The sequence below is a fragment of the Podarcis melisellensis genome (genome assembly GCF_964234715.1).
Source record: "Podarcis melisellensis genome assembly, chromosome: 4".
NCBI classification, from domain to species: Eukaryota; Metazoa; Chordata; class Lepidosauria; order Squamata; family Lacertidae; genus Podarcis; species Podarcis melisellensis.
Genome location: NC_138531.1, coordinates 44,191,812 through 44,204,438, shown reverse-complemented (window position 1 = coordinate 44,204,438; position 12,627 = coordinate 44,191,812). Strand labels below are relative to the sequence as shown.

General features: G+C 40.4%; 1 protein-coding gene and 1 long non-coding RNA gene across 7 annotated transcripts in view; one reads left to right on the top strand and one right to left on the bottom strand.

Annotated features, from left to right (window-relative positions):
- Nucleotides 1-12,627, top strand: part of LOC309368708 — a 105,980-nt gene that overhangs the window by 80,980 nt on the left and 12,373 nt on the right. The window lies entirely within an intron of this gene.
- Nucleotides 4,789-12,627, bottom strand: part of IL1RAPL1 (interleukin 1 receptor accessory protein like 1) — a 638,619-nt gene continuing 630,780 nt past the window's right edge. For all 5 annotated transcript variants that reach the window (XM_081908987.1, XM_081908983.1, XM_081908985.1 and 2 more), the window contains 2 exons: nt 11,653-11,823; nt 4,789-6,660 (listed from right to left, as the gene is read on the bottom strand). In XM_081908987.1, the coding sequence (XP_081765113.1) occupies nt 5,942-6,660; nt 11,653-11,823 (890 nt within the window). In that variant the 3' untranslated portion in view covers nt 4,789-5,941. The remainder of the gene's footprint in view (nt 6,661-11,652; nt 11,824-12,627) is intronic.

The following is a 12,627-nucleotide window of genomic DNA, read 5'->3' as shown; positions in this document are numbered from 1 at the left end:
TGACGGTGCCCATCGGCAGTTAGCTATGAACCAGGACAGGGTAAAGGAGGTGTTCAGGTGCAGCTTGATGCCCCCCTCCCAAAAAACCCCCATACATAAGTGGATATTTTCTTCACAAGTCTCTCACAAAATTAGTTGACAATTTGGAAGAGTGGTTGGGAATTAGCTGAGACTTTTTTCCTCCTTCACACTTTAGTTTCCAGTTTAATCCATACTGTGAGAATGAGGTGACAGTGGTGTGTACCAATTCTTCCGCTTCTCTCTCAGTTCTGTGGATTGGTGCAGTGCCTTTTAGAAACTAATAAATCTTTGAATGGGAAAAGTATCGTTTATTCTTTTTTAAGTTTCCAAAGCTACCCAAATTTTAGAGCAGCTGTGGTTAACCAATGACCCTCCTATTTAGACTCCCACTATCGTGGGAGCTCCAGGCAGCATGGCCAACAGTCAGGGTGAAATGTCATTTTGTCATTTGTTTCTTATGGGTTTAAAACCTGCGGTAGTTGTGGTATATGAATTGTTTAAAGTTCATTACTGTTGTTAAAACACAAATCTTACTTTATGACAACAGGTCTAAAACTGAAGGTTTAAATCTAAACATTTTATATTGTGCTTGATTTATGTGCCTTATATGTTTCAATCTCATCCTGGTTTATTGTAATTGAGAGAATGAGTATTTGCGTACCCCTTCTATAGTTGCCCTATCGCCTATTTAACATGCTCTACTTTTGTATATCGGTGCTTTTACCTTATGCTGGCCTGTGGCCATAATGAAGATTTGATTTTGACTTACTTCATGATAACTGTTTACACAGTTGCAGCTGATTAACAACAAAGGTTATTTTTAGTGATTCTTGCCCATTAGCATGACCTTACCTTTATGGTTTTTCCAAGGTACATTTTGTCAACCTGAATGCTATGGGCAGCTGCCATCTCTTGCTTTATCCCCCCATATAAACTGTGAGGGAGACCAATTTAAGGATCATATTAAAACAATGCATGACAAAAAACCACAGTGGACCAAATGATTTATATTGGTCTTTCTCTCCAGAGTTTCTGGAATAGCAAGATGGGAGAGAATGGTGAAGCAGCTAAAATATCTACAGTGGCTATAGCCTGGCTCAGAACTTCAAAAGAATAACAACATTCTAATATTTGACAGATAAATCCCTTCATGCTACCAAAATGATATGTGATGGGTATTTTCCTTTGCTCTCCTTCGAAACAAGTGCTTTTTACAAGCAAACTGCTAAAGATATTGAAATGTGTTATGAAGGCAGAGACTGTGTGTTGCAAAACTGTCTATGTTCATTTAATTCCTGCTCTAAGAGTTCCAAAGTGAGTAGAAATGTGTAAGCAGTAAGTGAGATTTGGATGAGAGTTGAAGCAGTTGCTCTAAATGATGTACTGGAAAGGGTTGTATTTCATGGTGACTGACGGAATCAACAAATGTGGTTCATCCCACAGCGTCTCTGGTCAGCAGCAGCAAGTATACAAAGAGGCAGCTCTGCTAAAATGCAGAGTAATATTTACAAACACTGCTGGTACACTTGTAGGCCACATCTCATACCAAGTTGATGTGCTCTTCCATTCCAGTAGAAGTCCGTGGCTTAACTTAGCTATATATTTCTAGAAGTCAGATGCTTCTTCCATTCCAAAATGCCTATATCATCACATATTTTCAATCATGCTTTTAAAACCTGGATACAGCTTCTCTTAAAATAAAAGAAAGAAAGAAGGGAAATGAAGACTTTGTCAGGTCCATTCTGCCAATACAGTGGTACCTAGGTTTACGAACTTAATCTGTTCTGGAAGTCCGTTCTTAAACCAAAACTGTTCTTAGACTGAGGTGCACTTTCCCTAATGAGGCCTCCTGCCTCATTCCACCCTTCGGATTCCGTTCTTAGACCAAGGTAAAGTTCTAAAACCAAGGCACTTTCTGGTTTTGTGGAGTTTGTAAACCAAATTGTTCTTAAACTGGACTGTTCTTAAACTGAGTACCACTGTATATCTTAGGTCTAAACATGATTGAATTTAATGCATAATATTAAAGAAAGAAGAAGAGATTGTAACAGGAATAAGAGTGTATATGGTCCAGTTATCTATCTAGTATCCTGTGATCTCTGCTTGGTTCTGTCAGCTGGATACCAAGAATAGATGTATACATCTGCAAAAGTACTGTTAGAATTCTGTGGGTCTTCAGCATTAGTGGTACAATGGTTATTCACATAACTAAGGTGGAAGAATTTCCATGAATTTAGTGATCTCCTTACTTTTCCGGACATTGGATTCAGGTTCACACTCAGCAGAATTCTCCTCTTGCTGGAGGAAGCTGAGAGGAGGCAATCTTAACTAGCTCTTCCCTCCCCTTGCAGTGCCCTGTGTCCCTTATCTGTTTTGAGGGATTGTGGGACCTAGAGTGACATGAAAAGTACTGCAGGGTATGGGAGGATGGGAGAAGAATTTTTTTTTTAAAAAAAAGCTTTACTCTTCTGCAGAGCCTCCTCAAGATGTTAATGGCTTCCATGAATGGAAGGGCTATATTTTATTTATGGAAGTCACTGTAGATCCAACACATTGTGTGTAAGTGCTTCCATAATCATCTCCTTATGGTGACATTTTCCTTAAAATGGTGGTATGAAAAGACCATTTAGCAGTATACCTACTACTTACCTTGGACCCTTTAGGATGAGAAAAATCAAAGCAGATGGTGAATGGCCACTTGTTTCAGAGAATAGTAGCTCCACGTTAAGGATGGTCAGGGACTAAGGAGGTTTAACACACAATTACTGACATAATCCATATGACCCCATATTAGCTATGGATTTTGAGCCAAAGATGTAACCTTTGCCCAGTGATTGTGCTGTTGAATTTGATCACAATCCAAAACAGATTTGTGGATACAGAAGTAAGCACACTTAGCTCTGCATTCTGTTGTGAACTTTTTTCCAAACAAAGTGCTGTGCTTTTATGGATAAGCTTTTAACATGGCTTTGCATGCAAACTTTCACAGAATGCTTCTCTCCCACCTCCTCCTTCCCCAGTAAAAAACAAAGGATAGAGCCCAGGAACTAGGGCAAATACTTTTTTTTCTTTTTATTTTGTGTTCTAACAGAATTTTAGTCAAACATTGAGTACGTGAACATATGACAGTTCCTTTACTGTTTCTCGCACAGCTGTTTGTAGAAGAGGAATACTTGGGCGGAATGTTTCTAAAGCCAAATATGGCGGTCTCCAGCCATTTGGAGCCTTTATCTCACATACTCTTCCTTTTCTCATTTGTTTGATTTTATTTAATAATATGACAAAGCATTATAAGAAAATCTTTTCTTTAAGTAGTGTGAATATCAAATAGTACCCATTAATCCCTGAATCATGCTATTCAAAGTGCTTAAATCTACATTAAAAATAGAAGAAGAAAAGTATTCCTGGTGAGACTTAAACAAAAACAAAAAAACCTTAAAAAAAGAGAAACCAAACCTGCTAACACCTGCAGCATAGCTGTAGTCATACTGCAATGCTTTACAGTTACTTCACAACTCAGATCTAAGCTTCAAAAATATAAAAGAAAAGGCCATTCCACTGATTTACCTTTTGTTGGGAATTTGGAGAGTGGAGGGGGAAAGGTCTGAGATTTGGAATCTCATTAAAGGCCATTAAATTCCATCAGTACTTGGCAGGTGTCTATAATAGCCATCTTACATTTTCAAAGAACAAAATGTGCAAAGCTGCTTTGTTGGTCCTGGCAGCTTTATTTGCTTGATGTGATTTATTTGGCACATGCCCAGGCTTTTATTTTGGTGGTGGTGGGGAGCACATACTAACAAAATAACATTATTAGAAAAGGACCTGAGTTAACTGTCACAGAAATGAATATTGTTAGGCAAATAAATGTCTGTATACATCCTAAAGGCTCTTGAATATGACTTGCAGATGTTTCCTTTCCAGTTACAACATGAGACCGGATATTTCCAGTGTACAGGTTGAAGCCCACAGGCACCTCTAGAATGCAGGTTACAGATTGTTTCACCACATTGCATCTTATCCAAACCAAACTATAACTTGGCAGTCAAACAAAACACACAGTATCTATTATAGCAGCCGTTACTGGTCAGCTCTTTAGGAAACTCCCTCCATCTGCGGTGAATTCAATAGTTTCAAATAGTCATTTCCAGCAGTTAAATTGTTGCATTTTCAGTGCAAGACAAACAAAAAGGTCACATTCTGTTCTGGTGTAAGTTAATCAGCATTAGAAGTGTGCTCCCAAAAGGCTAGTGCCATATGAAAAGCAATCCTACTGTTCCTCCCTCTCATGGTTCTTATGTGAAATGTGACTATTGCATCAGTATGTGTAAATATGGAGATTAATGCTGACTGTGTTAACATTCAGTGAATGAGGAGTTAATTGGCTCCCTTAATGTCTATGACAAACTCTCCTTGAATTCTGTGTGGGCAAAAAAATCAGTCCTGAGGTTTATGCAGAGAATGTTTCCCAGAGCCACGTTCCATGATCCTTCTTTAACTTTTTAAAGATGAAATCATACATTTAAAATAAAACTAGTTTATTTTATTCAATAACATTAATTGTTTCCAACATTTCTGGGTCTGATTTAAATATTACTCTCTTATAAAATATTGATGTTTGTTGGTATTTACTTTTGCAACCTCCTGAGATCTTCTTTAAACAACCTTGGAATTAAAAAAAAACCTTCTAAATTATTACTACAAGCTTCTTCTTCTTCTTTTAAAAAAAGATAAGAATGAATAATAAAGAATTCTAAATTCTGGATGTATCAGCAAAAAGAAAAGGCAATGACCAAACTTTAATATACACGGGGACTCCAAATCGGCTGCAAAAGAATTTTCTCATACTTCTTAAAAGACAACTTTTTCGTAATACAATGTGACAAACCATATTAGATATTGTCCTTCTGCTTTCCTTTGGTTTGGAAGCCATCACCGTAAATCTCTGTGGGGTTTAGTGCACTTCAGTGCCTATTGCCATACTTGCCTGATGAATGTAAATAATCTCATTTGAAGAATTTAAAGCAAGAAAGAGATCCACTGGTCCCAACCAAAAACGGAGTGGGGGAGGGAGTCACAAACACATCCAACACTTTCTCAGGAACTGAATGAATTAGAGTCGGCATGTTATTATCTTTATATAAAAGGAATACAACCAACTCATAAAATAAAGCATAACACCCTATTTTTCTTTCTACATACTCCATAGTGGTTATTGTGAACCAAGTGATACAGACTGGGTTGTGTATTTTTATTTTGTTTTGTTCCACAACTATTAACTATGTGAAATGTTAAGACATTTAGACCACCTGTAATTTCACTCTGTGTGGTGCTGTAAAAAAGGCAAGGGTAAGGGGGTAAAGTGTAGCAGTGGGATAATGAATGAAGATAGGGCTATGAGTCGTTAGTGGGGTCCTCCTAAGAACAAATGTTCCCCTCCCCACACACACACGCGCACACACACACGCACACTGGTGAATTGCTGCAAGCATGGCCGCTGGGAATCAGGCTAGGCGGGCCAACAAATGGATAGTGCTTCTGGATTCAACATAACTTTGTCCAAGCATTCCCAATAAATGTTTTAAAAAATAACACTCAAACTATACTAATGAAGCAAAAAGGTTTTCCTATCTATACAGCAGTCTCTTCATTTTTTCTCTTTTTTAAAAAAATGCAAATATACAAATCCCAATGACATATAAAACAAAGTCAAAATGTGAATGGCAGGAGACATGGGTAAAACAGGAAGACTGATGCTACAAAGAAATTTGCAAAAAACATATGTACAAGACCCTGTTTTTCCTCATATTTCATAGATTGTAATGCATGTTTAACAGCAGCAGTCGAGGATGTAGTTCCAGGCACCAGACTGCAGACTTAGCTTCTACACAAGGGGGGCGAGTTCCCCCTTGCATGTATGTCACCAAATGACACTTGATATACTGGTTTCCCGTGGCAGGAGTGGCAGTATCGCACTGTTTGTGTGAGCCTCGTCGGGATTCTGCTCCCTGTTAGTTTTTGTCTGTGGCCTCTGCCCATTAATAAGTGTCATAGGGATGTTGCAGTAGGTATGCTGGTTACCTATTGAGGTAAGAGGCAGGGTGCCAGTAGGAGGTACGTCGTATTCATAGCTTCGATAATAGTGTTTCTGGCGCATCTGGGAATGATACGTGTTATGAAAGGTGGAGCGCAGATCAGGATGGGCCGTGGCAAGAGCCGTGGAGGTAGCAGCAGCCATGGAAATTGCTGAGACCGTCTGCAGTTCCCCAAAGGGGCCCTGCTCACTGACATCTAAAACCTGCTCGTGTGTGATGGGTTCTATCCTCTTAAAAGGCATTTCGTACTGTAAACGTTTCCAGAATTTGGAATTCAACTTGTTGCATTTTGGTCCGTGCCATTTAATAACAGTTAGGAGTTTGATGGTATGTTTCAGGGCCTCAACCTCCTGGTAGTTCATGATTCCCCGAAGTTCACTGCACTCAATCAGTATCACTTTAATTTCTCCCGTAACTAGCATGTTCCGAAGCCTTGTTTCCAGTTCAAAGATACTCCAGCCTCTTCTTACCACGTAGTTTGGAGTCATGACAATGATCAGTCGCTTGCTTTGGTCTACACATCTTGCCACGTCTTCTATGTATGCTGTAAAGCAAGAGAGGCTCAAGGTCAGGCAAAAATTATACCAGAGCTTCAAATTGCTTAAAAACAAAGTCCTTTTTATTTATGCATCATGCAAACATTCAGTGCAGATTTACAAATAACCATTTGGTCAGTCATGTGTGGTAAATAAGAATTCCTCTCAAGTAAGTTCCCATTCTTCATTCTAGGAACGAAGAAAGGAATACCCCTGTTGCAGAGTGCAACTTGGCTTGTACAGTAGGCTGATGTATCAGCATGAGAAAGGGTGGAAAGAGAGAGGAACCTTCATACTTCCTAGAGTGTTCTTCTAGTGTTGAGCTGTTGATCTTCCTTAAATGTTAGACTGATGATATTAGGGTTGCTGACCACACCTCCTACTCACCTTCCTTTTCTCTTTGCCTCCCTCATAAGAGCAGACATACAGGGCGCTTCCTTCAGTTGAGATGCAAATGCAAGCATGGCTCAGTGCATCTCCACCTTAGCTAGATGAAACTATTATTATTATTATTATTATTATTATTATTATTATTATTATTATTATTATTCCTTTAATAGGCATGGGGATGAGGGACCAACTCCCTTCTCTTGCGGGGGCCCAATTAGTGCCATTGCCTTCCGTTAAGAGTTTGGGTGTAATCTTTGACGCCTCCCTTTCCATGGAGGCGCAAGTTACAGCAACAGCCAAGGCGACATTTTTCCACCTTCGCCACATCAAGCAGTTGGTCCCTTACCTTTCCCGCCCTGACCTGGCCACAGTGATCCATGCGACGATCATCTCCAGGCTTGACTACTGTAATTCGCTCTATGCGGGGCTGCCCTTGAAGCTGACCCAGAAACTCCAGAGGGTGCAGAATGCTGCAGCGAGGCTCCTCATGGGGTCTCTGCCATGGGAGCATATTCACCCAGTTCTTTTCAAACTGCACTGGCTCCCGGTAGAGTACAAGGTCAGATTTAAGGTGCTGCTTTTGACCTTTAAAGCCCTTCACGGCCTAGGACCCTCGTACCTACAGGACCGCCTCTCCCGGTATGCTCCACGGAGGTCCATAAATAGCAACACCCTAGTGGTCCCGGGCCTAAGGAAGTTAGATTGGCTTCAACCAGAGCCAGGGCCTTTTCAACTCTGGCTCCGGGCTGGTAGAACGCTCTGCCTCATGAGACCGGGGCCCTGCAGGATCTGATTTCTTTCCGCAGAGCCTGTAGGACAGAGTTGTTCCGCCTGGCCTTTGGCTTGGAGCCAATTTGATTCCCTCCCTCTCTTTCTTTTTTCCTTACTTCTCCTCCTGAGATGAGGCTATATTTTAATATTTTAATGTTTCAATATTTTAATGTATTTTAATTTTGTTTTTAAGTTGTAATCATTCAACTTGTTTTTATTATTGCTTGTAAGCCGCTCTGAGCCCGGCCTTGGCTGGGGAGGGCGGGGTATAAATAAAAATTATTATTATTATTACCTTTAATAAAACTTACAGGGGGAAAAAAGAATTAGAATATTTCCTTTCAAAAATGCATTTCCAATAATAAATGCTAGCTTTCTTACTTTCCTAAACCTAGAGTCTCAGTGTAATTGTGTCCAGGGTAAAGTGTGCTCCTCAAACTGGGTTTCTTTATTCAGTTCATTTTCTTCTGCGCATTCAACTCAAATACTAACATAGCTTTCATTTGTTTCACTTGGAACCAGACTCCTTTCTTTAAAAAGGGAAGAAGTTCTAATAACAATTTTGTGCAGATATCTTGTTTCTAGTAAGGCTGAAAAGGATAAAATCTGGTCTGTAACTGGGTCATCCAAGTTTGGATAGTTCTTATAAACGAGAAAGACAAAGACTTGGCCCCATCCTCCACAATGGAGGCTTTCTGCAAGGTAACAGTGTATTCCATTATGTTTAATAATGTGGCTCCTTTCCTGTTCCCTGGAGAAGGAATAGAGCTCATGGATTTTTGGTAGCAATCCAACAGAGCATTGGATGGTGGGAGACAAGGGGTGGTAATCTGCCAAATCAGCATGGAGGACATGGATAGGGTTGACACCTCTCACTAGATGTGACAGGCAAGGTCCAACCAAATTTTCTGCTTCCTCTTCAGAGGTAGGAGCATGCCCAGGCCCATGCAGAGCTTGTCTGAGGGCTGGGACAGGAGCCTTGTTAGAATAAAGTTATGAACTCAAATAAAAAAGCAGCCAGTCCCTGGCAGGGCCCCCCAGCTAGCTTAGCATTCCAAAGCCCTGGGCAATTACCTGGCTGTCCCCTTCTCTGCACGGGCCTCAGTAGGAGCCATCCCACACACCAGACTAACCCTATCTGTAGGATGTACAGGAGGTGGTCTGTATAAAGTCTTCTGACTATTTAGTGTGCATTTTCCAACTTTTTCTAAACCCTTTGCCTCTATTTGTGTTGGCTGAGTGTGTTTCCTCTGCTCCCTGTTCTCCTTTTGATTCCTGCTGTGAGGCAATAGTTTTCTTCTTCATCATTCATTGTTTTCCGTCCCCCTTCCTCTTCACATTTGTGATGATCCGTCGTGGAACAACCCCCTTGAAGAAGATAGCAGTGGTTACCCAGATCTCGTGGCTGATTGTGAAGCCTATGCACCCATTCTGCTGCATGTCATTGTGGTTTTCCAATGGTTGACATTTTTAAGGTGGCCATATGGGCTTCCCACACCTTCACTAGACACTCAAAGGTAGATGTGTTCTGTTCTGCTGATGTGGCATTTGATAGGAAGGCCCTGCAGAAAGTGGTGATGTGTTACAGTGGTGCAGGGGAAGCCTTCCCTGAGTATGTTTATTGCTCTACTATATCCCTTTCCAAGAAATGTTCTCCATCCTGATCTGCCAAAACATGCTAACTTGAAATGCCATGAATTGGAATCTTCCTATTAGGATGGAGGGTATTCTGCGCACCTCTCCTTCTTCTGCACTGTTTGGTGGGTGTAGTAGGCTTAGGGCATCTGTGCTCACCCAGATATATTAGAGCTTTCTATTACCCTCTTTCCTTGGGACCAGGAACTTGTTACTTCAATGTGTTATCCTGTCTGAGGATGGTCAGTATGCCTGTTGAAGGTTTTGTTTCAGGTCTCTTGTGGGCATCAGTGACTATCATAGGATGAGGGGTCATCTTTGCTCTCTCTCAGTTGATCTGGTGAGTGGGATGACTCCTGCCCCTAAAGAGGAGGCAGGAGACCTGCCTGTCACATCCAGTGGGAGGTGCCATCCCTATCAGAGGAATGTCCTCCAGCCTAATCTGCAAATAGAAATTCACAGTAAGACAAAATTCCTGTTTTCCCACATAAACTATGTTTAAGGCTGATTCAAAAATTCAACCCAATAGTGTCACGGCTAAAATGGCCGCTGTTTAATGCGAATAAAGCCGGGTCAGCATGACTCAGCGACCTGCAGCAGGTTGTATATATAAAGTGAGAAATGTTAGTTTGTGCTGAGGCTGGTGTTTGGGTTGGTTGGTTGGTGCTGGTGTGTTATTCAGTCGTGTTTTGCACAAAGACTTTTAAGAATAAAACTCTGCAAGGATATTCTCGTGGACTCTTTTATGCAGACAAGAGTCCAAGGACCAGGCTGAAGAGACAAAGGGAGGTCAGAACCCTTTCCTTCTTTTTTTTTTGCTTTTTACAAACACTGACAAATAGAACATTTCTGCAGTAGCTGTTGTTGTAAAAGCTGAGTTCTTAAATTTCCTGAACCTACTTTTTCACAGTTCAAAACAATTCAATGTTCCATTATTTAGAGACATAATATTGTGTCATTTAGGAATTCCACAAAGTTATGTGCTGTCTGCATATTAATTCAGAGGTTATTCTTGTACAGGCAGGGCATAATGAAGCCTTCCTTTGCCCCACTCTTTCTCTCCATGCAGGAACTGTGTCAAGTAGTTAAGGTACAATGGAAGGAGTATGTACACCTTATTACTCTTCCAAGGATTGTAATTCACCTTATTTGAATCAGGAGATGAATTAGACAAAGATATCAGAGGCATGCATAAATTCCCTATTCCCAGGGTTTTCTTCAGCCGGTACTCCCTGGCGACGGTGGGTGATCCGCCCTAAAAAAAGGTCAACAAGAAAAAAGCCCTTCCTATTTTCAATAATGGACTAATGAGGCAAGTGTCATGTTAGCCTGCTATATTTGTGTGTGTGTGTGTGTGTATACAACTGGGTGCTGTTATACACCATGGGGATTCCTCTGTTCATGGCACTGCATTCATGGCAGGTTTGGACTGAGTGCCAGATGTTCTACAATTTTTGGTTGAGTTGAACCCGCTCCATTGTCCCATTTGCAGAAGGCAAAGTTGAAAGCATTTCAGTGGTATTTAGGGTAAAGGGTAAAAATCCACCAGAAATTACTAGCGATGTTCTGGTGGCTCATAGGCACCATTTTGTTTGACAAGAAGTCTCTTAGAGTCAGAACAGGAATGTTGTTCTTACTCTTGATTTTATTAGGAATAATACTATATCATCTGAAGCCAGGGTGAGGAAGATATTTCCAGCCCTCGTTTTGGGGGACTTTGAGGTGGTGGTGATAATGGTGAAGATCACAGCTACAAGGAGGAGAAGCACTGTGAAACAGGCGCATTGCAAAAAGGTGACCTGAGAGGCATTTTCAGGGCACTTCTGAACAGTTTACAGACAACTTTCATCCTGGTCTTATTGTTAAGTGATATTTTTCACAATATGTTGTAACTTTGAATAATTTTATTTTGTATCCTCAATTTTTGGATACATTTTACATATCAAGTTCCTGGATCACAGATATTGGGTTTGCGTGTAATGGACATTCATTTTCTTCTTTGTTTTAGCTAAAGAGAATACATTGAATCTAATATTTGCAACTGGTAGTATTACTGCTAGACTTTACTACAGTTTTTTATGAGACAGCATTGAAACAATACTGCATTATATATATATCTTAAAAAATAAACACACACACACATATGTAAAGGTACTGGTATACAAACAAACATGTATGCATGCACACACAGAATTGAAACTTACTTCCAGTTGGAATCAAATCTCTATCAGGAATGAACAGTTTGTACCCATAATGCTTTTCAAGCATATCTGGTAGGATCTCAAGAGCAAATCTTTCTTCTTCTCCTGTTTCCTGATTCCACTGGTCAGGATCCACTTTGGTGTATGACAGGTATGCATCATAATCTTTGTTATCTGCAGTTTTAAAGGGAAGGGGAATAGGGACAGAAGAAAGATAGAAGACAGACTTGATATTTCCCCTTTTACCAAGAGACATAGTCTGATCTGAAATCTTCTGCCCTGTTACCAATTTTGGCTTGTTTACACACTATAGGTTTAAATCACATGGCTTCTGGAGCTGTAGTCTGTTAAGGGTGCTGGGAATTGTATCTGTGAGTTCCTTTGGAGGAAGTCATGTGCTTTCAATATTCCTAACACGTATGGTGTGTACACAGTTGTGTGACAAAAAGTACAGGCCCATCACTGGATCACGGTTCATGTTTTCAGTTACTGAAAACTTAGGAGGACGGATGTGCATATAGTGAAAGTTCAAAAGTAATCACGTACAGTATTGATTTGTTCACTAGCATGCAATAAGCAGAAAAAAGAGGCAGATTTCTGGATTTCGAGAACCCATTTTGGAAAAAAATTGTTTCAGTATTATATGCTCTACTGTTCAAATCATTGTCGGATTCAAAATTAGTATCTTCATTAGGATTTCAGGATTCAAATATAAAGTTTCGAAATTTGCTTTCAGAAGGAGCTCTTTTTAGCCAGCATGGCCCTGATTTGACATCTCTCTTGCATGCAGCATAGGTGTATGCCTTTCTCCCACAAGAACAAATACCTGCGTGTGGCACTACTGTCAATGGGAATAGGGATGGTGGCAGGGAACTCAAGTAATACAGCGAATAGGGGAAGGGGAAGGAGACTAGATCATCCCTTTGCTAATAAATTTAACTGAAATTCTATGGCTCAACTTGCCCATTTTAAGAAATA